Source organism: Centruroides vittatus, unplaced genomic scaffold (assembly GCF_030686945.1).
Source record: "Centruroides vittatus isolate TY-2023 unplaced genomic scaffold, ASM3068694v2 contig_388, whole genome shotgun sequence".
Classification (NCBI taxonomy): domain Eukaryota; kingdom Metazoa; phylum Arthropoda; class Arachnida; order Scorpiones; family Buthidae; genus Centruroides; species Centruroides vittatus.
Window position 1 is genome coordinate 860,805 of NW_027122204.1, and position 26,659 is coordinate 887,463.

The 26,659-nt window shown below is 28.5% G+C and overlaps 1 protein-coding gene across 1 annotated transcript in view; it reads left to right on the plus strand.

The window, feature by feature from the left end:
* Window positions 1–1,617: 1,617 nt before the first annotated feature.
* Rad23 (UV excision repair protein Rad23) overlaps window positions 1,618–26,659 on the plus strand; it is a 37,146-nt gene continuing 12,104 nt past the window's right edge. Inside the window, exons 1-3 of the mRNA XM_067270899.1 lie at window positions 1,618–1,816; window positions 16,142–16,220; window positions 24,583–24,662. Of these exons, the coding sequence (XP_067127000.1) occupies window positions 1,751–1,816; window positions 16,142–16,220; window positions 24,583–24,662 (225 nt within the window). The 5' untranslated portion in view covers window positions 1,618–1,750. The remainder of the gene's footprint in view (window positions 1,817–16,141; window positions 16,221–24,582; window positions 24,663–26,659) is intronic.

Here is a 26,659-nt window from a genome sequence, read left to right on the forward strand (position 1 = left end):
TTCAGTAAATAAATATTTTTCTTCCACTTACTTAGATGACTCTGCATTTGAAAATATTCCTTAGGAATCTTTATTAGATATTTCTTATACTTATATAAATAAGAAATATCTTGTAATGAAGATTCCTGAGGAACACTTTCAAATAATTGTTGAAGACATTATATATATATATATATATATATATATATATAGACTATATATAGACTATAAAGACTATATATATAGTCTTTGTTTTTGCTTGTTGCTAACAAGAATGTTTTTAATATTAATAATAATAATAAAAAAAATAGAATATAACAGTAAATAAGAATGTAAAATACTTTCCTAAATATAAAATGCCATTTTACATTGGTTTTTATTAAACAATAAAGTCTGATTCTAAAAATATACTAGAAGGCATAAAATTAATATTGCATAATATAAATATTAAAAGCTGAAGCATGTTGGACAAATTCCAAAAACACTTAAATTTTTTAACTTATATTTAAACATATTTTTTCAATTTAGAAAAAAAAAAATTGAGCCCTTGTTTGCTTGTTGATATTTACTATATGCAAGATATTTATAAAAAGCAATATTATATCAAAACAATCCTTTCTTGCTGAAAATTTTCTTTAAATAACTGTTAATAAAAATAAACACACGTGAATTTGTGTGAGAAAAATTGGCTAAAATTATCCTCCTTTATAGATTTATCTATTTCCCAGGTATTGAAAACATTAAATTATAAACAAAGAATTTGAAAAGAAATCAAATCTAATGACAATTTAACTAATGCTGTAAATTAAACATGAATTTAATACTTTCTATATAATGTTTAGCATTCATTGCCTTGCCAATGATAAACATTATATAGAATTATTTAATATATTAAATAATATTTTAAATCTTTTAGATATATTCGCATATATCTAAAAAATTTAAAATATTATTAATAAAATAAACATATTTTTCACGAATTTCCATCGATGTAAACAGATCAAATTTTATTTTCACTCAAATATATAATTTTTAAAGCTCAAGCCATTTTGAGAATAAATTAATGCTGAAACGCAAAACAACTGAAAAAACAATGTTCCAAATCAGTCGGATAATTGAGTAATACTGGTTATTTCAGTGCCAGATTCACTAGAAATAGAAGTTGACTTATATATTGCAAGTTCATGCATTTTGCTAAATAAGCAAACGTAATTTCAGTAATTTTACTGTGCATATTTAAGCCTTAAAATGAAATGCGGAGATTATAATTCGAACCATTAAAAAAAAAAAAAAAAAAAAAGTGTAATTATGCAACGTTTTTTAAAAAGTAGCATAATTCCACCGGCCATTTCACAGAAACGAGAAACAAAAATTTATTATACAGATTTTAACACGTTTCGATCACGAAATGGATGACAAATGCTAACAATAGCTTGCTTTTCTCATACACGTGGTTTATCAAATTTAGAACACCTACCGGATGTGGCGTCACCGAAGACGAATTGTTTTTATTATAACGCATTAATTTACGAAAGTGTGAACGACGTTGAAAAAATTAAAATTATACATTATTATAAATAAGCGATATTATTATCGTTTAAAATTGAAAAAATCAATTGAAATTAATAAAATTAAATGGGACAAGAGCAGATGACGTCAGAACTTTCATGGCGACTATTCGTTGAAGTTGCTGACTTGTTATGAAGATAACGCTTTTAATTTGTTAACCCTCAATTAAGAAGTAGTCATCTATCAAAATTTGCAATACAAAATGATTATAACGTTAAAAACTTTACAACAACAAACTTTTAAGATTGAAATCGATGCTAGTGAAACGGTAAGTTACAATTTTATTCAAACTCCGGCTTAGGCTTAACTGTAGCATGCAAATACCATTTTATTTTCTCTATAATTTATGCATCTCGAGCGAAGTTATTACTCAGTTCTTAACGTCTCTTACGTATTATTCCAGTGTACGTTACACAAAAGAATATAAATAACGTTTATTTTTAGTCAGCAGCTCGATCAGATTGAATTTTTTTTCACAATACACACGAACGGCTTTTAAATAAACAAAATAATAAAAATCGCAGTTATTGATTAATCACTCTTAATTATACACGTTAATATAACGTAGTTTTACTTTATTTCCATTATATCTGGTGTGGTTACACAAAATACAATTATTTCCTTTTTTTCTGTGTATTTCAAATATTAATTTTTGGTATTCGTTCAGAATTACTGTGTAATAAATGAAATTTAATGAAGAATTACATACATTCCATCAATTTTTATGAAAGAAATCAAAAAGATTTATACGCTAGTCTTTCGATTACATCTTTTGTATCTAAAATTAAAATATACATTTTTTTTTCCCCTTCCTTAATTAAATAAACCGTAGTTTTTTCGGATAAAAAATTCATTGGGTTTAGATGTATGCCATTTTATAGTTCGACAGATAATGACTCTGCATATAAATTATTTAACAATCTTAATGCTGACAAAAAGGAATCCGTTAGATCAGAAATAATTTTGAAATTTGACGTTAATACCGAATGGAAATCTTGGCAATTATTATAAAAACTCGAAAACAAAATATGCTTTTATTACTGTTTGAATTGAATATAATATTTTTAACTCATCAAAACATTTTATGGTCTTCTTCATCTTTTCCCATGTTTATATGGGTTGGTGTTTCCTTCTCTAATGTGTTTCCTCTGTTTCTTCCTATCGAGGGTGGCTTCTCTTATAAGTCCCCTCTGATTTGAGTCTTCCTGCAACTTATCTTTCCAACTCGGCCTTGGTCTTCCTCTCTTTCCTTTCGCTACCAGTTCTCCGACCCTCTTTCTGACATAATCTTCGCTACTTCACTCTATGTGGCCAAACCACCTAGACCTGCATTCTTGAATCTTCCTGCTCAAGGGACTTACCTTAACAGTTTTTGTTATTCTTAGTACATAGTAATATTTTATAGTATTTTGGTAAAAAATGAATTTAAGTTGTAAAAAAACATTGTTAGTGAAATCTACTATATAAAACTGAAAAACTGGGCAGTCTCTATCACGGTATGCCAAAAACAGCCACTAGCTATTATTTAAATTAACAATAAATTCAGTTTTTTGCGTAACAATATGAAAATAACAATAAATGCAGTTTTTTGTGTAACAATATGAAAATAACAATAAATGCAGTTTTTTGTGTTTTTGACTGTTTTAGTAGTGTACGCCATGAGAGTGCATGTTAAGAAGGGATTTTTTAAAATTCTTCCCATGGGGGTGAGGGTTAAGGATTACCCTGAACTTGGCTTCTACTGTGCTATTTTAGGTGCAGTTTTTGTGTTTTCAACTGCATTTTAGTAGGGTACGTCATGAGAAATTCAGTATATCATTATTTTTATTTATTTTTATTTGTAATTTTTATTTTTAATATGAATTTATTATTTATACCACGGAATGGCACCGCTGCTGCTAGAACACCCACTAGGAGGTGTCCCGGGCTACTAGTAATCAAATAACTTTCATAAAATGAAAGTTATTTGAAGATATATAAATATAGAATTAACTACACAATTAAATTTGTAACACAATTAAAAATATTAGTATTAAAATACAGTGAAGAATTTTTGAGGCTGAATTTTAGTTTTTCAGTAGCTATTGCTTTGATTCTGATGGCATTATAACAAGTGGAAAAATATAAATTCTTTAAAGAAATCATTAAACTACCATTAATATAGTAAGAAAATTGAAAAATTTAGTTTTTTAAACTAATTATTAGAATTTATAATTAATAACGACATAGATATACAAATTAAATATGCATGCATATTTAACAGACATAATTATGTAATAAATAATGTACAGTACATATATACATACATTTTATTAAAAGAACATACATATATGTATTAAACAAGTCTTCATTCATTGTCATTAAACAGGTTTTTTTATTCAGCATAAAATAATGTTTGTTCAAATTGTAATGCTAACATTTCTGGTAGTTCCTTTACCTTTCTGATGTGTGCTTTTAAATTAAATTTGTTTAAATAACTAAAAATGTTTGAATTTAAAATTTGTTACATCACAATATATTTTAAAGAATATTTAAAATTAGATAGCTTTAAATTTCATCGAATGTCATATTTTTTAATGATGATATTATTTATCTAATTTCCAGTACAGTATTTGTTTATTTTTATTATTCTTAGTACATAGTAATATGAATTTAAGAGACTTATTGTGAGAGTTATGCTTTGATGAGTAAAAATTTGTTTTATTTTATGTTAAAGAGAGGCTTGCTTATTTAAATTAAACAGATGTATTTTTGTTCATTTATCATATTTATCTATTTATATAAATCAACATCCTTTCATACTTATCTTCAGTGTAAAATAAATGCACAGTAAAAATGCTTTATTGCAGCAAAAATATAAGAAAAAGTTCAAGTTTTTTTGCATATTGTATACTAATCATCAAGAATCAAAAAATTCCAAATGAAAAATAGCTATTTAAAGAATTGAACAGATTAAAATCTGTTGCTTTATTTTGAAAAATTATTCTTTACAAATAAACATAAATTAAAAATTAAAAAAAAAATTTTTTTAAATTTTTTAGAACATCATCTAAGGGTACAAACCCATTTAGAAATACAGTATTTGAATACTAAAATATTTAAAAATGGTTGAAAACACAATGTTTATAAATTTTGTGAATAAGAAGTAGGATAGTGATTTGCTTTTTGTCTTTGTTACAATATGAATCTAAATCATAAACCCAAATGTTTGTAGCAAAAAACTGCTTGTATTTTTGTAGACTCTTGTAAACCCACCAAATTGCAACAAATACAGTTGAAGAGGGACAGATAGCCTGTCTGAAATGCATATCACTGTCATAATAAACCCATGTCTACCGATATCTGTGCGATTATTTCGACAACGTCAATAGTTGTGATAAGTCTTCCATTGAACCAAAAACTTAGTGCTCATAGATTCATAAGAAGTAGGACAATAATTCAAGATGGATTGTGTTTTAAAATTTTTAAATTGAATTGTGAAGTTTTTTGAAAATTATGAATTGTTTAGCATTTTAATTAATATTTATTCAGTTTATTTTGAATTTGTAAACTGAATACAGGCAGTCCTCTACTTACGAACATTCGAAGTTACGAACAAAGCCGACAGATGGCGGGTTAAAGTGCAGTTGGTTATTTTTTATGTATAGTCAAGTTTATTTTTGAAGTTTTACATTAAAACATTTACAGTACATACATATGTACATTTGTAGTTGTTTTAAATGAGTAATTTTAATAAATAATGTACTGTACATGTGATTGATTTGAATTTATACTTCCCTTTAACAATCTTAATTCAACATTATTCAAGTAGCCTAAACATTACATAATTGTAAAAACAACGTTGTATTTGAGTTTTTGCGCCAAACATCATCTTTTCAACTTTGCAAACGACCGCTACGAATGGATTAAGTTTGTAAGTAGAGGACTTACTGTAATAGTTTTATTTTGTTATATTGAAATATACCATAAAACTAAAATTCTTTAAAACATTTTTGCCTGTGTATACGGGTTTTTTCATGTAGGTTAGAAAATAAATTTCAATACTTTAAAATCTGAATTATATTCAGAGCATTTTTCTGATTAATTGCTAGAACAAAAATACAGGATGTTCCATAAGTTCAGAATCATAGGAGTTATGTTGATCTGTGTTTATCCTTTTATATGTAAAGTGTGTGTTGAATAAGAAGAAACAAATGCAAATTATTTTGATGGTCTAGGACAGGGATGGGCAACCCGTGGCCCTCGGGCCGCATGCAGCCCATAGTAATATTTTTTGCGGCTTGCATAACATAAAATATGAATAAATATATCAATTTCCCAGCTTAATGAGATATTCAACAAAAATTCAAATGTTATTTTCTACAACTTATATTTGTGAATAGTTTTTTTGCAATGAATTTAGTAAAAATTAAAACAAGAAACCGACTAACAGACACATGGAAACGAATTTAAAACTAGCAGTGACTAATATTTGGCTAAATATTTCTGATATATTACGTTTAGATTAGTGCCAGAAGCTATATTAAGTATACCTATGCTAATTTATAATTATATATGAATAAAGAATTGCAATTTACCGACAGTACCTCCTCTTTTCTCTTGTGTGCAGCCCGCGTCAGTTCAAAAGTTTTGAAATGCGGCCCTTACGTAGAAAAAAGTTGCCCATCCCTGGTCTAGGACCTGCAGTCAACTTCAAGTCACAGAAGAGTTACAGGTTGCATCCAGACTTTCCATCATCACATCCAGAGGTCTGGATGTAATCTGTTAAGCTCTTCAACAATTTTACACTGACTATTGGTCCAATCAATAGTCCATCAAGGTAACTTGAATTTCCTTGTCCTTACTTAGTGCCATGCTTTACATGTTAAAGAATAAAAAAATCAACATAATTCCTATGGTTCCAGATTTAGGGAGACAGGTATTTTTTTAGTAAGCAGCAAATACTTTAAAAATTTCCAAATTGAAACAAATACCTCCATTACTAATCAGTTTGAATATGTAATGATTTTTCTATAGATTACTTCTATTGTTTTACTAAGATATTTTATTTCTCATTATGTGTTACTAGTAGTCAATACTAGTTGCTTTCAATAGTATTTTTTTTTCTTTAATCTAAAATTAATTTGTGATTATTTATCATAAATTGCTTGTTTTTTTGAAATTAAGAAATTTTAATTTAATAAATGTTAGCTTATATCTATAATGTAGTTTTTGGCAGGAATGTATCTATAGTGTAGTTGAGGAGTGAAATCTTTTTATGGGAGTCTGAGTCATTTTTAAAAATACCTAGTTGGGAGTTGTGTATTTTTCTGTCAACTCCCCATCCCTAGTTTTTGGTTTATTTTTTCACTAGTATAGAATAAAATTCTGATTGGTAAAATAACTTACTTAAATATACAAGGAACTTAATTTTTTTCAATACTTTACTACATAATAAAAACAAAGATTATCAATATAATTGAAATATGGATATAATTGCTAAGATCTTTAATAAATTTTCTTAAAAATTCCTGTAGTAAACCGAGGACTAATTTAATAGGAATTAATAAATGTAGATATTCCTGAATGTTTTTGGTTCAAAAGATCAATTTTTAGGAGTTTATAGCCTTATTAATTGTCTTTCTATACTTTAGTCTTATTTTAATATTATGAAGTATGGATTAATATATTATTTGTATTATAATAAATTTAGAGAATAAAAAAATAAAACAGAATGACTGTCTTATGATTGCATGATGTTTTTATGTTCTCATTTCAGAAATATTGTTTTTTTCATTTGGTTTTGCAAAGGAAACAAATAATATACAATTGTGATTTAAAACTTTTTTCTATATATATATATTGATGCTATGTTAACAGACAGATTAGGGTGCCTTTACTGGTGGATTATGAAACTTGGGTTGTCATGCAAGTACAGTGACTAAGAACACTTTTTGTAGATGGCCATGGCTTTAATGTTTATATGAAATATTAAATAAAATTAATTTACTAGTCCAATTAACAAGTCAAAATGATAATATACTTAAAATTCTAAATTTTGTGTTGATGTTTTAGAAATAGAAAAGTTTCTACTTTCAAATTTAAAATCTTTACTGAGGATTTCAATATTTGATTTTTAAAGCTTAAATTAATGAAATTAGGAATCCTTTAATTAATATTTTTAAAAATACTTGTTTTACTATATGTTAGTGGACATGGAAATTGCATTACTCGTAAATTTAAATTGCGGGTTTCATATTCATTCTACTTTTCATGCTTCTTGTCTTTAAGTGATAATACAGGATCAATTCTTTTTCTATAATAAATGAAACATAAGTAATACATATGCTTGACACTGCTATTTCTTCCTACATTTGTATATGTAATGCAAAATCTTATGATCATTAAATGATGATAAAATTTAAATTTTTCTAAATTTTTAAGTTAAAGTTTATCAGTAAATAACAATAGTTTTTCTACCATTTAATCAAGTCTGAATAAAGATCACCAGGAAAAGATTTTTGCTTCAACTTTTTCTGAGCTGCTATAGCAATTTTCCAATTCATTTAGAAGAGTGTTTACTGATATTTAACAACATTAACTCCAGGACAATACACTGTGAAATCCTATTTTAACATTTCTTAATTTAATGCTTACCCAAATTATATGTTCATTTTTATGGAACATTAGTTGAAATTACTAAAAAAAATTAACTTTGATTTCAACTTGGTTTAGGTGTTTCTTGATTTTAAATTAAATATCAATTTTCAGGAGTAAACTTTTTGGAACCACATAACAAAGGATATTATTTACAAGGTCTCAAATTTTTTAATTTTGCACCTTTCTCCGTCTCCATAAAACAATATAGAATGCAAATGCTTGTTCACACTTTTAGGATCTAATCTGCAAACCTATTCTTTTTTACTTTCCCAGCTGTTATATATAATAGATGAAAAGTATGGCAATCCAGCAAAAAATGACCCCCCCAAGATTTTTACATTTTTGGACTAGAATACTGTGAAACATCAAAAAATGCAAAAAAATTCAGGCATGTTTTTTCTGTATATATGAATGTTTGTGTGTGTGTGGGGTACAATTTTGTTCATCCTGTTTGAAGCTTAATAACTCCTGTGATTTTTGTTGGAAATTTCTGAAACTTTGCAGGGAGGATTGTTTATTAGAGGGATTGATGCTATTAAATTTTGGTGGTTAAAGGTCAAGGGGGTGGGGAGATAATGGAGATCATGTGTATTTTCAATAGGTTCGAACTTGACAATTTTACTCGTTATTAGCATTTACAATTTTTTATAAAACTCATCCCTACCCTCAAAATTAAGCTTTTGCCATTTTATAACAGTTAAAAATATAAAAACTTGTTTCAATAAAATATAACCGATGGCATCATCAAAAATTTTAAATGTTGCTGGGAAAGTTGAGCAACTCGTTGCTGGTTTATTTATAATTTCAAGTCGATTGATATTTAAGATTTTTAAAAGAAAAACAAAAAAACAATGTTTGGACCATAAATTTAAAGGATCTGATGCTAAAAAAGTTAAAAAGTACTGGTTGCTTTCTTAAATTTGATACTATAATTACTATATTTCATTATATACTGTACTTTTTAAAAATTGTTTTCACATGTATTCACTAATTGGGCTGCAGTTAGCAAGTAGACCTGTAAATTCCCACTGTTGCCCTAATCTGTCTTTCTCAAGAATGGAGTTAGATAGATGGAAGATTAGGTGCAGGAAGTTCTGATTAACTATATACAATCTTCTGATGCAAACCAGAAGTCATGTTATTTCAATTCAAAAATTTTTCCCTGAAAGGTGTTAGGTAGATGATTGGCATAACTCTATTGTTAGAGGACAAGTATGATGTAAGGAGCAAGTTACTACTAATTTGGAGAGCATATATTTCAAATTAAATAAATTAAAAATATGATTAAAAATTGCAGGCCGGCATTATGATGATGTCATAGTAAATAATTTCTTGTTGTAAATGTAATTGAAAAAGCCATCCGGATTATTATTATTATAGTATGAGTGAATCTTTTTGATGGAAATTTTTGCATTAAACAAAAATAGCATCTAAGTATGTATTAACTCTCTTATTTTCCTCCCCTCAATGAGAAGGTATTTTATCAAATATGTTTACCATAGATTGTCTTTGTCATGAGATTTTATCAAACATCCTCTTTAAATTATGAGTTTTGCTAGTTCTTAATTTTTCCTAATTATCTAATTTTTTTTCTCAGTAATTCCTACTTTTTCTACTTTTTAATCCTTGAAACACTAGGAGCACTGAAATCAAAATATTTTTTTTACAGACCTACAAAAAATTAGAAATATTGCATCATCTATAACAGGGGTATCCAACCTTTTTGTTCCTCTGGACCACATTGGAAGAAGTCATGGAGTTTTGGGCCACGAGTATATTATATATACTATATACAAAGCTCCATGACTTCATTGGGCCACGAGTATATTACAGGCTATATACTTGTGGCCCAATCCTTAAATATACAAGTATATTTAAGGATTAACATGTCTAGATTATAGTAATAAGTATTAAAACTTTATCACGAAAAAGGATATTTTTAAAAATTACTTCTATAGACACTCAATTTTTTACTTAGAAAAAAATTCATTTATAATAAAGGAGTATTTGGGTCTCTAATTAATAAAAAACCACGAAACACCATTTTAAAGTGCATTTTTATTCAACTAATATATTTATAAATAATATGTAGCTCAAAACGTAGCCAATGCACCAAATGATATTCTTTACGCCAAACTAAAAAAAGGGTAGCCAAATTTGGCGCAAAGTAGCTAAATCTTGCAACACTGGAAGGAATACTAAATTAAACTGGAGTTGGGACTCAAAGGATTATAGACCCAAATGTTGGGAAAGGAGAGAAAGGACAAAAAATAAAGAAGTGAGAAAGGTTGGGAAATTAAAGGTCAATATTTGCGTAACGGAAGGTCTATTTAACCTTCCTCAATACTTTTCATCTTTTGGCCTTTCTCTCCTCTCCCTGAATTTGGGTCTATAATCCTTTGAGTCACAACTCCAGCTTTATTTAGTATTCCTTCCTCATTTACACATTTCCAAGTGTTTGAAAATATTTCCTTTCCACTCAAAAATAAAATATGTATAAAGGTTTACAGCTTTGTGAAACTTCTTTTTTGAGTTTATGCTGTTGAATTAAATAAATAAATTTGTTGGTTTTGTTTACATGTTTATTGGGCCACATTGGAACTTGCCTTGGGCTGCGAGTTGTGGGTTGGACACCCCTGATCTATAACTTCATAAACAGGAACACTTCATTGGCTGATGAAGTCTATAATGTTCCTAGTGATTGTATCATCTGTTGGTGCCTATGAAAGATAACACTTTTCTTAAGCAAAATGAATAATTTCCAACTATTAATGTCTTGTAAAAAGTCCATAACTATTGCTTTGAATGCCAAAGGTTTATCCTCTTATAAAATTGCATAGAGAATGCATTTTCATCAGTGAACAATTACAAATTTGTTACATCAATGTGAATGTGAAAACACTTGAAAGAAAAACTGAATCAAGATTTAAATATATGAGAATGCTGTGCTAAGATAGGATTATAAACTGTCTCATCCTGCAAGAACACACTGCTAGTTTTTCTCTGCTGAAAGTAAAGTAGGAAGAGAGATAGATATAAAAGCAAGTGCATGAACTATGTTACATTCTGTGCAACATGGGTTTAAGAGCCCATTGTTTGTGTAAGAAGGCATTTTGCAGATAATGGCTTATCTGGACTAAACAGCATGTGGACTGATCTTGAAATGTAAGGTTTTTGGGATGAATCCAAATTTAACCTATGTGGATCTGACAGCAATCTCTGTTTGGCATAGAAAAGGTAAGATCTATAGCATACAATAAAGTTACTAGAGTAGGAATGCATATCTCTATTAGCAGAGTACACTTTATAAATGGGTCTGTGACTGTAGTGCTACAAAAACATCTTATCTAACAATCTTATTCAACAATCAACGAACAATTTTGTGACACAAAATCTTGCATCTTCCAGAACAAGTCTGTTATGTCACTGTGCTAAGATGGCAAATAATCTGTAATGTTGCCTTTCTCTATAGTTAATTAACTTTGTCACTTAAACTGATACACAAATTATTGTTTAAGTAAAAAAAATCTTACAACAAAACCTTGTCAGCTTAGGCAGATCTAATCTGACAACAGTTCTGAACTCAATCCTATTGAAAGTTGCAGAGAAAACAACCTGTGATTAGACAGCAATTGCATGAGTAGGCCTATAGTAGAAAAGTTTGTTTTAGGGTGCTAGTAGTAGGGAAGAGTTTGGAATGTACAAGCTTGGCCTAGAGTACTTGAAGAAACTCACCTCCTCTATGCCAGAGTGCAGCAGAGCCCTATGAGGTATTAGAATCCCATTCAAAGAAAATATAACTTATTTCCCTTCAGGAATACTTACATCAACCCTTTTTTTTTCCTTACTCCCATTACTGTGACAGTCCTCATCAACAGTATTGATGAGGCTGTAGTGTGAAACAACACTTAAGTTCAATGTAGCAATATAAGTAATAAACTTTTTTCTTCATATTTTATATATACTACATATGTTATAGATTATGATTACAGCTTAAATATGCTACTTTTCATATCTGTTGAATGCTTTTTGATACAAGTTATATTATAGGTGATACAATTTCCATGGCTACTACTGTATGTTTAACAGAAATATATAATCATCTTGATTTAATTTTTGCTCTAAATAATGCAGTTGATTTTTGTTAGATATTACAGTTTCAAAAGCTTTATCTAATAAGTTCATATATTAAATTTAATTTTGCATTTATATTATTGAAGAATATAAATAACACTATGAATATGATTAGAATATTTTCTAAATGTAAAATGAATATTTTAATATATTAATTCTTTTACAAATGTGTTCTGAAAGTAATGAGATTTCAGTTTTTTCTCTTCAATCAACAAAATATGTTCTTAAAATGAAACTTGTCTTTTTAATGACTTTTAATGTATCATTTTGATAAAATTTTAATCCCAATGTTCTAGCCACTTACCAAATGCCAATTTCAAATATCTTTTAACATGCTATTAAACATTTGTGTGTCAGTAAAACTAGAATCTGAGATCCATGAGTTGATTGATAAATTTAGAATAAAGTTGAAATTTGCAAAGTTATGAGAAATTAATTAAATATGTAATTTTTCAATTGTAACTTATGAAATTTGTTTCTGTTGAACTATTGCATTGTCAAGTGGAGCATCCAGCCATAGTCTTATATATTTTTTTTTCTTTCTTTTCCTTGGTTTTGGTTTGGAGAGACGTAAGAACATTGTAGCAATTTAATCATTATTTTGATTTGCAAAATGATTGCCTGTAAATAATTTTAAGGAAACAAATTTAAAATATCCTTTAGACCAGTTTTCAATGTTTCTCATGTCAGACTCCTAAAATCCCACACTGTGATGGACTGCAGACCTCTGGTTAAGAAATGCAGCTTTAGACCTGTGCTTCAAACTTTTTTGGACTACTGTCCCTTTTTTAGCACATGTATTTTATCAGTGTCTTCATAAAATCAGTTAAAAATAATTTATTAAAAATTAAATTTTAAGCATTATTTTATGAACAAAAAATAATTGTCCAAAAGTATTTTAAAGTAATTAATTAATGTAAAAATAAGTAACAAGAAGGATGGACCTGATGCAATGAGACTAATTTTTCCACATGTAGTGCAATATTAGTAAGCAGCATCCTTTTTCTCTTCATCATCATTACTCTCGTGCAAATTTTCTATAACCATATTATTACTAACTTTTTGTGATAAACTAACCAGTTATTTAAATTTTAGAGCTTACCAGTGAATATGATATTACAAAAAATTGTTTGTTTTATTTTATATCTAAATTTACACAAGTAAAACAGCAAAGCTATTCTTGGGACGAGACTGTCTCGGAGAGCGTGAGCAATGCATGTGCAAATCTCGCACTTGCACCAGTTTGTAGAAACAGTCTCAACATTTTGTATTTTATTTTGACCCGGTTCTCAGTCCCATGACTACCTACAAGTCTGGTTTATTTTGTGTGCATGATTTGGGCACCAAATTGAAACTCTGACATGTACTCCTTCATATCTCTAAGGTATGCAGCCGTTGACAGCAGTGTGATTTTAGAGACGAGACATAGTCTTGTTGAAAAGACTGAAGTATTTTTGCAATGATTGAATCTAAAATGTATACAATATACCCAAAATGCATTTCTGACTCTTTTGGAATCCCTCTTCAGTTGGTATTTATATAAAGATGATAAAGTAAAATATACATAAAAGTTACATTAAAAGGTTTAAATAGCCACAAAGACATTATAATTAAAGAAACTGATGCTATCTCATATGTGCTATACAATAGATTTAATCTTTTTTTTGTTTTTTCTATAATCAATCCAGTTGTGGACTGTGGTGCACACAATTAACAATAATTAATAACAAATTACATTTAGCATTAAGCAATAAAGGTAATGTGGACTTACTATTGATGCTTCTGAAGGATTGATTTAAACATAACACCAAAAACAATTGCTATGATATACACTTTTACAATCAGTTACCAGAGAAATAGCCATCACAGTTCAACAAATATTATGTTGCTAGATTCTTTGTGATGAAGAACATGGCATGAAGAAGAAATTGGCAACACTTTCATAATAATCTTAATAATCTTATTCAAAAGCTTTGTTGTCAAAGTTTTGTGGATATTGCATGTTTTAGTGTAATGTTTAAATATTGCCATCTTGCCCTAGCTTCCCCTATATGTTATTAATAAGATCACTCTGTTACTGAGTTTTAAACTGGTGAGTTTTATGAGCAATACTAATTTCTCTAATAATTTTATAATGAACTGATTACTTCTTCAATAGTTAGTTTCAAAATTCTACACAGAAAAAATATACTTATGAAATGTCTGGATGTGGTGGTGGTGGTAAATAACAATACAGGTATACCTCGTCTTACGTCGGTAATTGGTTCCAGGAGAGGCGACGTAAGTCGAATTTACTTGTGTAGTTATGACGTAAGTCGTAGTTTCGACTTACGTCGTAACTAAACGCCAATAATGAGCACTTAAAGACCGCTAAATAAGACGAAAACACAGGAACACAGATGTTTTCATGTTTTGTTCTCTACGATTTATGATGATTATATTAACATTTACTGTAAATATACATATTTTAATATGATTTTGTGTGCTTTTAACGCTTTTCTAGTGATATTACGACTTCAATGTTTGTGGCGGACGGATTTAAAGTCGAATAAACTGATTTAAACTTGATTTTTATTTTTCCATATACTTTTTTGACAAACGACGTATAATCGGGAACGACGTAACTCGAGGTATACCTGTACTTAGTAAACTCTCTTGCAGCTATTGCCTTTTGGAAAACATTGCAAAAAGTATGTAGTGGAAATAGTAATAAAAGCAGTAGTAAAAGCATACTGAATGAGACTTGATAGAATGTGCATGAGTATTTGTCACATTGTGCAAAGATTGTGCAAGTTTAGTCCTGTTCAGTTTACTCAGTTCATATGATTGCAACTTGTATATTTTCTCACCACATTTACAAAGAGAAACACTATTTTGATGCCTTCTAAGCATAAATCATATTCCTCAAAAATTGATTTTATAGTTTGTTTTAAATTTAGTAGTAAAATTTTTTGTTTTAAAAGAATTTTTATTTCTTATCCAGTTTAGACATGCTCAGCAGAGATAAATTTGTAATTTCTTTTATCTTTCAATGTACCTAATGTATCTTTACTTTCTAGCACCCCTACCTCCCTTCCCTCTTCGTGTCTGTCTAATTCAAAGTGATTCACTTTGGAAATTATTGCTTTAGACATTCTTTCCTCAAAAGCCACATGCATATTTAAATATGGTGGACTCTTGTTTGTGTTAACTATTGATTATAATCATCAGTTTTGGTATGTCAGCAGAAACCTACAAACTCTTAACACTGTCTAACCCTACACTAATGTCAACCCTATAGACTGTCCACTGGGTTTGATGCTAACAAGAGTCTACTGTATTTCTGTATGAAAAGAACATTGTTTTCAAATGTTTTTTTGATTAACCCAAATGTGTACTCTTATTTTTCTAAAATAAAATTTTAATAAAATTTTGTATTTAAATTCATGATAGATTTATATATATTTATAATCACATTAAAACTAGGAATTAGTGACTGACTAAATTAATACTTAGATATGATCTAAATCTTTCACACATAATATCAGAATAATTCTCTAAATTCTATTTTATGTAATCTGTCAATTGTTTTATAAATTTCTAAGTAAAAATTCTTATATTGTAAAATTTCAAGTTCTCCCTCCCCACACAAAAGTCCAGAATCCAACAAACATTTTGCTGGATTCTTGGTTTTTGGGTAGGCTAATTTATTACAATTTAATTAGCATTTGGCTATTGTCTATTTTTTTTTCATTTGCTTAATTATTAAAATTGGTATATTATTAGTATTTATATTTAAATGTAATCAAAATAAAATTTTATATATCTGTTTTTCCATCAGGTTAAAGCATTCAAAGAGAAAATTGAAACAGAAAAAGGAAAAGATTATCCAGCTGGTTGTCAGAAATTGATATATGCAGGTATGAAAAAATGGACTTTTAATAGAATTACAGTTTGTTTTTGACTTAATTAAATAATCTAAATTATTTAATTAAAATTATAACTATTAAATTTTATTACGAGATGACACCTAATGCCTCCATCTAGGGTCAAATTGTTCAGTAATCTATAATTAATGTAGTTGTTATATAGCCCAATGGCATATTGCAGTTGTTGGCTTTATGATAAATTTTAGTCTTCATTTATATGATTGATTGTGTAAACATTTCATATAATTCAAATGCATATTTATAATGAATTTTGCCATTTAAATTGAGGGTTAGGTGTAGTTTTTATCCCTCAAAGCATAAAACAAAATTTCTTCTATTTTTTTCACATTACTCTTCAAGAAAATATTTTAAATATTTAGGAACAATGAAGAATAAAATGACTTACACTATAAATTATACTTTAATGGCCTTATAATCATTAATTATCATATATAATTTTAGTTTTATGCTACTTACTAATTAAAATTACTGGCTTGTGTGTGTGTGTAAATATCAAAACATGAATTCATTACATGTTAATCTATTAAAGAGTTGTTCATAATCAACTTTTGTAAAATTTGATGGATTGGCAATGACAGCACATCACTTTTATCATTGAATTGTTTTTAGTTTGGTTTTACTCCATAAATAGCTGCTCTTATGTTGAAACAGAAAATTGTAAGAAATTTAAAGAATATAAGAATTGTCAGTATGTAGTGATACTATTGTGGAACCTTATTATACAGCTAAGACAATAATTTTAAAAATAAAAAAATGTACATTATTGTAGTTATATTTTAATATGAATGATTTGTCACACATTGAAGTTAAGCAATAAAAAGTAATAGCAACAAATCATTTTGTAATATGTGTTATCATTTTGAACTTTATTTTATGAATTACAGTATAAGAAAAATAGTAGTATATTCTCTTACAGCAGTGTTTTTCAACCTTTTTCATTGAGTGGCACCTCTGATTTGAAAAATAAAAAATCATGGCAGCCTTGACCGGCAGCGGATCTAGAATCTGGGAAAAAGGGGGCTAATGGAGGGGGCAGATGAATTTTTTGTGAAAATGAATATTATGCGAATGCTGGGGTGGGGTCCGGAGAGGGGACTACCTCCCCAGGAAGAAAAATTTAAAAAATTGACAGTTTTAAGTAGCATTTTTAATGCAAAAATAGTGTTTCTACATGTTCAAAATCAAAATTTAAGTCCATTGAATTTTGTCAAAATACTGATAATGAGTTATCTTGAACTACACTTAAGTAAATTTCCAAGAAAATGCCTAAAGGTCTTAAGCTTTGCGACACCCCAATCGTGGTGCCGTGGCACCCTGGTTGAAAAACACTGACTTACAGGTTTGTCTTCAATAATGCAGAACCTTGCTTAATCAGGAGTTGAATAATTTTGTTCTGCTGTATATTCTTCAAAATTCAGACTTATAGTCTGTATAGCTGTTTCATTACTATGAAGTGTATTTTTAAATCCATGGATATTAAGAATTTTACTTTTTTGTGCAGGTTTTATTATACTGTTTTAAAGTTATCAGAACCTTTATTTAACATTTTCTCAGACCAACAGATTTCAATCTAAAATCCTGGCAAAATTAGAATAGTGTTTTGGGAAAATGATAAAGAAATCAGTTGCAATGAGTGAAATTAATATTTACATCTCATCTAAATTGTTAATTTAGCTAAAAGATGGTGCCTAACATCTAATTCTAGTACCAAATTACCCTTAGTTTCTAATTATTAATTATATCATCATAATAGTCCAATTAATTACAGCAATCATTTAGCATAGTGTTATATTAGACGATGAGAATGAATGGAATGATGACAATAGTTATAGACAATAAATTTAATAGACAATAATAATAATAGTTTTAATCACAGAACAGAAGTTTTTTTATTATGGAAGTTTGTTATATTTTGAATAAATACGTAAGTTATGGCTAAAGTCCATGAATCAGATAAAACTACGATTAATTGACTAATGCTAGCTTTTTCCAAGTCTTTTGATTAAAGTAAATCAATCTATTAATTTTGAACTTTATTCATAAAGTATGCTTTATCCAAGTTACAAGCAGATAAAGCTGGCATTATCCAAAAATGGATGAACCAAGAACAATAATTGGACTTTATCTGGAAAATATAAAGTCTATCTACTACTGTGTGGATAGAATTAAATATAAGTGCTGCCATTCTTTGGGTATGAACATTTTTTATTGAAATGTTAAATATTTTCAACTAGTGATGGTTAATCCTGAAATGCATATCAGAATTTTAGGAATTCTACAAACGGGGTGATTCAGAAAGGATTTTACAACTTTGAAAGCAATGAAATTTTAATCAGACTTACAGAATTAGTTGAGATTTTAATTTATTGCAAACACAGTTTTATCTTGAACAGATGAAGTCATTTTGGTTCAATGTCAGCACCATTGATGACCATATCAGTTTCTGTCTGAATTCAGTTTCTTGCCAAACTCAAAACAACATAACTGCTGTCACTTTGATAACTACAACAGTGATTAAAGGTTTGACACAGTAAGATTTCTAGTTAAGGATGGAATAAACACTAAAAAACTTTAATCTTCCATCAAACCATGAACAAACTTAACCCGGTAGGGGTTGCATGTCCCATTCTGACCTGCACACCTTGTATTATGATTTGCTGAATTGTTAATAATTATGTTTTACTGATGTGACTCACAGTAGCTTCCTATATCCTTTGTTATTATCAGAACATATGGCCATTACTCACTTTTGCAGAATGCATTAAAAGATAATGGCTTTTTGGGGTCAGGGTTGACCCACAGCAACCCTTGACTTCTGCGTAAATTTGTATTATTAATGTAATGTAAATGTAATAAATATAATTTTTTTAAATCATGAAGTGACATACCTTTTCTATGATAAAAATAACTTTTATCATCACTAATTGTTTCGTGTTTTTTTTAAATAGTTGGAATTTTTTAGATACAGTAGAGCTTCGATTATTCGACTTGATTGGGGTTGGTTGGATAACTGAAAAAACGGATAACCGAAAAGTATGAAAAAATACATTATTAGTATATCCCATGTAATTTGTATAGGGCTATTAGTATATCGCTATTAACCTACTTTGCGTTGAATTTTCATCGATGTTAAGCCTAACAAAATTTTTTAAAAATAATAATCGTCGCTATTGTATCATTAAAAATGATTTCTTTATTTTCCACAAAATAAAGACAAAAATAAAAAAATTAAGCATGGTTTAAATACTGGCCTTCCTTTCATGGTCGAGCCAGTGTTGCCAGCTAAAACACGCAAAAATTTAACAAAAATAATATTAAAGTAGCCAAAACATAGCCAAATATTGTAGCGCCACATCGTTAGCGGACATTTGAATTTGCTGACTAGAACGCAGTCGGTTAACCGATGTGACGGATAATCGATGCTCTACTGTACTTATAAAAATTTTCTCCAAAATTTAACATGTAAATTCAAATGTTAATAAATAATTAACTAAGGCTTACAAAGTTAACATATATGTTTATTTAATTACTAAACAGAATGGAAAATAATATTTAGAAGAAAAAAGTGAAAAAAAGTTAAACTGTTAAGATATAAATTTATATTTAAAATGCAGTTTGAGGTGACACGCAGCAACCCCTATGAATTGTCAAATGATACGACCCCTACGGGTTAAAAACTAAATCATAAGTTTTGTACTGAACTGGAACTATTTAATATATATTTAGGCACACAATGACATCTTTTGTACTTATTCCAGCAACTTAATCCAGTTGCTGGAATAAGTACAAAAGGTGTCATTGTATGCATATATATAAAAACTAAATCTTTAATGAAATCCAGAAGAAAAAGTAGAGGTGTCAAATCTAGGAAAGAGGTGACTTTGCTATTGGTCCTGCTCATCAAATGGACTCTGGAAAAGTCTATTGAGGAAATCTTAAAGCACCTTTTCACTACTGTACAGATGTTATCTTGCTGAAAGGGCATGTCTTTTTGTGTCATTGTTGTTTAACTTAATAAACACTCACTTCGTTTAACCTTAATATCCGGTACTTCTTGATCGTCCAAACAAACGTTTTCGTCCTCTCCGAGGACTGGTTTTGGACGATCAAGAAGTACCGGATATTAAGGTTAAACGAAGTGAGTGTTTATTAAGTTAACCAGTATTTAAGTCAAGTAGATGTGTTGTTTAACTGTTGAATGAAAGACTTTTCTAACAAATCTAGATACACAGTATTGTCAATTTTTTCTCCCTCCCACTCATGAAAAAGAGAGGGTCATACATTTTATCTTTGTTAAGAACACAAAACACATTCACTTTTGAACTGACACAAGCATGTTCCACAGTTACTTGTGGACTTTTGAAGCCCCAAATTCTTCCATAGTAGGTGTTTATCACTGAGATGAAATGTCACCTCATCACCAAACATAATGTCTTTTCTTTCTCACTCCAAGGCATGAATTTTAACAAAGAATTTGTTATATCATTATATGCATATTAGTAACATTTTGTGGCATTGCAAATTTTTATAGTCTTAAGTGAAAATGTTTTTATAAAAATTACAAATAGTTATGAAATGTCAGTTTTGCATTTTACAAAATGATGTATTTTGCATTGATTTCCTAGGACTACAAACAAAACTCATCCTTACTTTTTTTTTCATAGTGGAATTAGAAACTCATAGGCAACTAGGGGGATTTGTCATAGCAAAAAGAACAACTAGGGTCAATGAAATTTCAGTATCAAGAGTAAATTGTAGATCTATTTAGAGGATCCCTACAATTTTTACTAATTGTGGATTTTGTTTTGTTGAAAAAAGACACACAGCAAATACATTCCAGACCAGTTTTGAAATGTACTGTACATCTCACTGACAGAATTTAGTATTATGGTACTAAGCAAGATAAATTTAATTTTTTTTGTAAATTAATGCCTCAAGTGATTCTGTAAATCTTCTGATTAAAAGTCTATATGCTTTTAAAGTTGTAAATCCCTTTTTGAATCCCTTTGTACATTTTTTCAAGTGACAATGTTTTATTCATGTTTGTTTTTCAATTGCCTAATTTAGTAATTATAATATATATACATAATAATAAATGTTTTATAAAAAATAAAATTATTATTATTATATCAGTTATTAGATTTTTGTTAATTCATTTACGATGATAGATTCATGAGTGTAATTAAAAGATTTTAATTGCAATAAACAATCCATTTGTTGTTCAATACATTTTTTTTATTGAAATAGTCTATATGAAATTCCTATACTATGTTGTTTATGAACAATTGTCTGAACATATGGCAATTTTTTAATTTGAGAAAAGGCATGTATGAAGTAATATTCATTTGCACACTAATATTAATGTTGTTTTTTAAAATAGATAACACCTTCAAACAATTGTCAAGAACTGTTTGAAAGTTTTTTTTTTATAAATTAAAATTTTAAATTTATATTGTATGAACAAAATTTGTTAGAAATTTAAAAATATTTTGGCAAACCATGAAAGTACCAATTTTTGAATATATATTGATGATTTGCCATCATTATGCTAAGAATATATGATGTATGAATATATACTAGTTTGATGAACAAAGCATTTTCGGCTTCTGTAAAAGTTGAAAAGCTTTGGTTATCAAACAGAACACTTAAAATTACATTTTTTTCAATACTAGAAAGAATCACAAACACATTTTAAAAAACTTTTAAAGTTCAGTAACCAAATTTTTAATGTAAAGAATTTTTTTGACAAATGTTTTCAACCCTAAGATCTCCCTCAAGTCTTTAATGATATTTCAAATTGGAATGTGCCAAATAGCTTTTCAAAATATTTTTTTAAAATTGAAACACAAACATAACAATATGTAATAACAAAAATTAAATGGTAGTAAATATAAATTTAACACCTATATAAAGTTACATATACTGTGTAAAAATTTTAGGCATAATGTAATACTAAATAATAAAAATTAAATTATGTTGGCACTCCCTGGGTTTATTGTAAAAGCATTGCCATGCATATGAGATTGTTTTTCTGTCCTTAAAGCTAATACATTTGCCAGTCAGGTCAGCCTTGTATATTTCTAAGGCTTCTATGTGATCTGTTAGATTGCCTTATTAATGTGGCATTTTGGAGATCGGCTCACACATCATGCTCAGTGGCGTAAATGGACAGGGTGGTGGTATACCTTTGTTCAAAATGTCATACTGATGTTCTTGCACTCTTTTTTTTTGTATTGAGCATTTGGTGGACCCAATGTACAGTACACTAAATTCCTTTGGAATCTGTTGTCCCTCACAGGAACACTGTACACCCCTGGAGCTCTACATTTATCAGCCTTGTCCTTCCCATTGCATAATAAATTTATACATCTTGGGAGCTCTCTTGTATGCAAGCTTGGTACCTGTATTGTCAGAAATTTTTTTATACAAGGTATGTAAATACTGGTTATATTCTATCACAGTGCACCTGGAGTTAGGATTGCATGTTTGACCTCTGTTGGGTGTTGGAATTGTTGCATGTGGCTTGCTGGTTGGAGTAGATGTGGGCTAAATTATGTACTAGGTCTCTTCTATACATATGTTTTATAGCTATGTCTTCCAGATGCTTAACTCTATTAACGTATCTTCTCAATTAGTATGGTGTGTATAGGCCCATCTTGTTATTGCATGGAAGGCAATCACTTCATATGAAATAGGGTCGGCTGAGTTTGCTGGAATAATTAATAGTAAGTAGCCGTGTTTGTAATAGATGCTTGTTTCTATGTGGCCCTTGTTGAAATGAATGTTAATATCTAAGAAATGAGTGCTAATACTAATTTAAGGGTTAGATCATAAGGATTATTATTCAAGTGTTGTGAGAAACCATTTATGACTGGCTCAGTTTTCCAGAGAACAAAAAGGTCATCAAGGTATCTCTTGTATACAACAATGTTCGATATGAAATCAGATATGACTTTTTCCTCCAATTGTCATACAACCAACTTGCATAGGTCACTTGAAATGGAGCTGCCCATGGGAACTCCACGTTTTTGTAAATATGTGCTGTTATTAAATTGGAATACCAAGGTATAACACATTAGGTGTGTGAGTTCTAAGATCGGTTTTTGGTGAGCATGTGCATTAACTCTCCAAGTAAAACATCCCTAAGAGCACAGAAGCACGGTTGCAGCTTTACCAAGGAGTATAAAGAAACAAAATCAAATATCATAATATACACTCTATCTGTTAACTCTACCTGCTGTAAAATATCTATCAGATCAGTGGGATTCTTGATAGTTAACATATAACCTTTCAAATGCTCTGATCTAAAGTTGTTTATTGCATTTTCTAGTAGAGGAATTGATCTTGCTTTATCCACATTGGGTCTAAAGGAAAGTGTTGGTTTATGCATTTTAGTGAAAGCAAATAACTTAGGAGTGTCTGGTGAGGCAACAACTGTCCTGCTTAATTACATTATCAATGGCCAGAGATGTGTGTGTAAACTTTGTGAACCTGTAACCTGTCTACATAACCACTGTCCACCGGTTCACAATCTATGCCAATGATGTATAGATGCATGAAAGATTGGTAAGTATCTTCTTGTAATAGAACGAGAGCTCTGCTTTATCACCTTTATATGGTGAAGTGTTCATCTGCCAACCATTTCTTGGTTTTATGAAAATTGTGCCAAAAACTGCTATCTTGAGTCTTGTTATTCATGGAACAAATTTTGGAGGAAGCTGTCCATCTATAGCATTCTTTGTAAACATACTTCATGTCGACAATGAATCTTTTGATATTAGGCATCACATGCTCTGGGTACAGTTTGGTAATACCAGGTGCATACGTCGGACCATATGCCATGGTGTTAACAACGTAATCTGGGGGTGAAAAGTTGTCCCAGCAAATTAACAGTGTAATGGGTACCACTTTTTTTATTTAGTTTTTCTTTTGTAATTTCCAATTTAAAATTTTCAGAAAAATTTTGGACGTGTTTTGTACAAGTATTTCTTGAAAAATTATAACCATTCTGTTCACCTCATATAGTAAACACGGACATTTTGCTCGAATAGAACATTTTCCAGATTAACCAATTTTTCGAGTTTAGAATACTTGTCTCTTCTTGATGTTTGTACAGCCTTTCATAAACATAATTTTCTTAGCCTTGGTAAAAAACACTTAAGAACAGTGATTCCAAGCAAATGCAATCATAATGGACTTGAAAGATGCTAAACAAAAATTAGACATTACATTTCATATTTGTTGAAGTCTTAATTTTTTTTCTATATATATATTAATGCTATTAGTTCAAAATCTAGTTTTACTATACATTAATTATTCTGTTTAATTTTAGGAAAGATACTTAGTGATGACACTCAAATTAGTGAATATAACATTGATGAAAAGAAGTTTGTTGTCATTATGGTAACCAAAGTAAGTATTAATGTTTGATTTTAGTAATAGTGATTATTTTTATATATTATGTTACAAATATTGTTAAAAAATAATTATGCTTTATAATTATATTTTTATTTATTTCACTGTAAAATAAATATTGGTTTTACATTAAAAATAACAAAATTACATTTCTGTAATATTTTTAGTTACTAATTAAATTTTTAATAATAAAAATTATCATTGACTCCTTCCATTTTATAAAAATTAAAATGTATGTTTAAATTTTTTGTAATTTTTCTTTAAAAAAAATCTGTTTTCCTTTCTCACTAGTTTTTTATGTAACAGACACTGAGGATGAAAAATTCCCTCAAAAAGACTTAATAAACCTAAGTTTTCAGTTTTAGTGAACTATATCTGTTGTTTTTGTTTATAATTTTATTAATATTTTGTTTTATATTTATAAATTTGGTAATTGGTTGAATAATTACAGTGAAATGATATAAAAATGAAAGGAAATTGAAAGTATGAGTATCTGTTTTCTTTACAACAACAGATTCTAGTGATTAAATTTTGAGTATTATTCTGAAAGTCTCTTCTTTTTTCCTATATAAATGTACATAATCAGCTTAATATTTTATAATAATTACTTTATAACATACTTAAATTATATTAATTTATAAAGTTTTTGCTTTGATCTTCTAATATTAAGATACCTTTTGTCATTTAAAAATATTAGAGAACAGTCCCAAATACAGATCACAAAATATGAATTATTACAATAGGAAATTTTAAATGTACTTCAAATGTCAAGACCATTTATAGGTGATCTCTATTACAAGTGCAATATAAATTTTAATCTATCATGTAATATGCAAAATCCATATTTTGACTATGTACACATGCATGCATAAACTAATTTTTTTAATAATTGCTTTAATATTAAAAAATTTATTATCAAACATCATTTTATTATTCAGTTAAATATTGCTGACAAAGATCAAATTATTATGATAAAATTCGAGAATTTTTTCTTCAGATTTATATTCTTTTAATTTTAAAAATTAAATATTTATTAAATTGCTAATTTTTTAAACATATTGCTTAATTTCAAATTTTCCACTGGTTTTCTTTAATAATTCTGTAATATTACTTAGCCAATAAATATCATTTCAGAACTGTTGTATAATCATGCATATGTAATAATTTTTCAAAGCTAAGTGTTTTAAATTTTTTAGAATAAAATGTTTCATATCTTACTCTGTAAGAGGATTTCAGTATGATGAATACTGCATTCCTTTCAAATATTATAATGTTTTTAAAAATACTGCAAAAAGTATTCTGTTATTGCTGATCAGTTTTTGACTAATTAGAAAAAATAAAGATAGCATAATTTATGTTAATATGCCTAGTCCTCTTTTTGTGTCGTGGATATGTTCCAAAGAACACCGTGTAATATCATGTAATGCACAGTATATACATCCTGTAGAAAAATGCTTGATAGGATGCATAGCTTCAACGGAATGAAAAAATAAGCAATTTACAAAAGAAACATGAGCTTTTTTATTCTAACAATATTTATCGTTAACATTATATGTACAGTACATTTATATAGTAAACACAAGTAGCAAAGGAAACATAATCAACACAGCAATCTCTGATGTTTATACAGTATTGTATTGTGCTTAAAAAAGATAAATGAACTCTTGATTTAGAAACATGTAATTTTAAAACCAGTCTTTCAACAAAGAGTTTCTTTTTAACAATAACACAATTTTAACAAAGTTAAATTTAAAAATTTTTACATTCCATCATTGGCCAAGTGGATAAAACCAGTAAACACTGGTAGTTAGTTGGTTGTGGGTTCACACTTCTCCAATAGGCTGGCCATATAGAAAGGTGTGAACCTAAAAATTTTCAAATAAACTGGTTTTATTATATATTTATTTTTTTTACATGAGGGAATTGATGGTGTGAAAAGAGGATTAGTTTTCTTTTGTCAACTGTGTTGTTTCAAAATTGCATGAAAAGAGGGA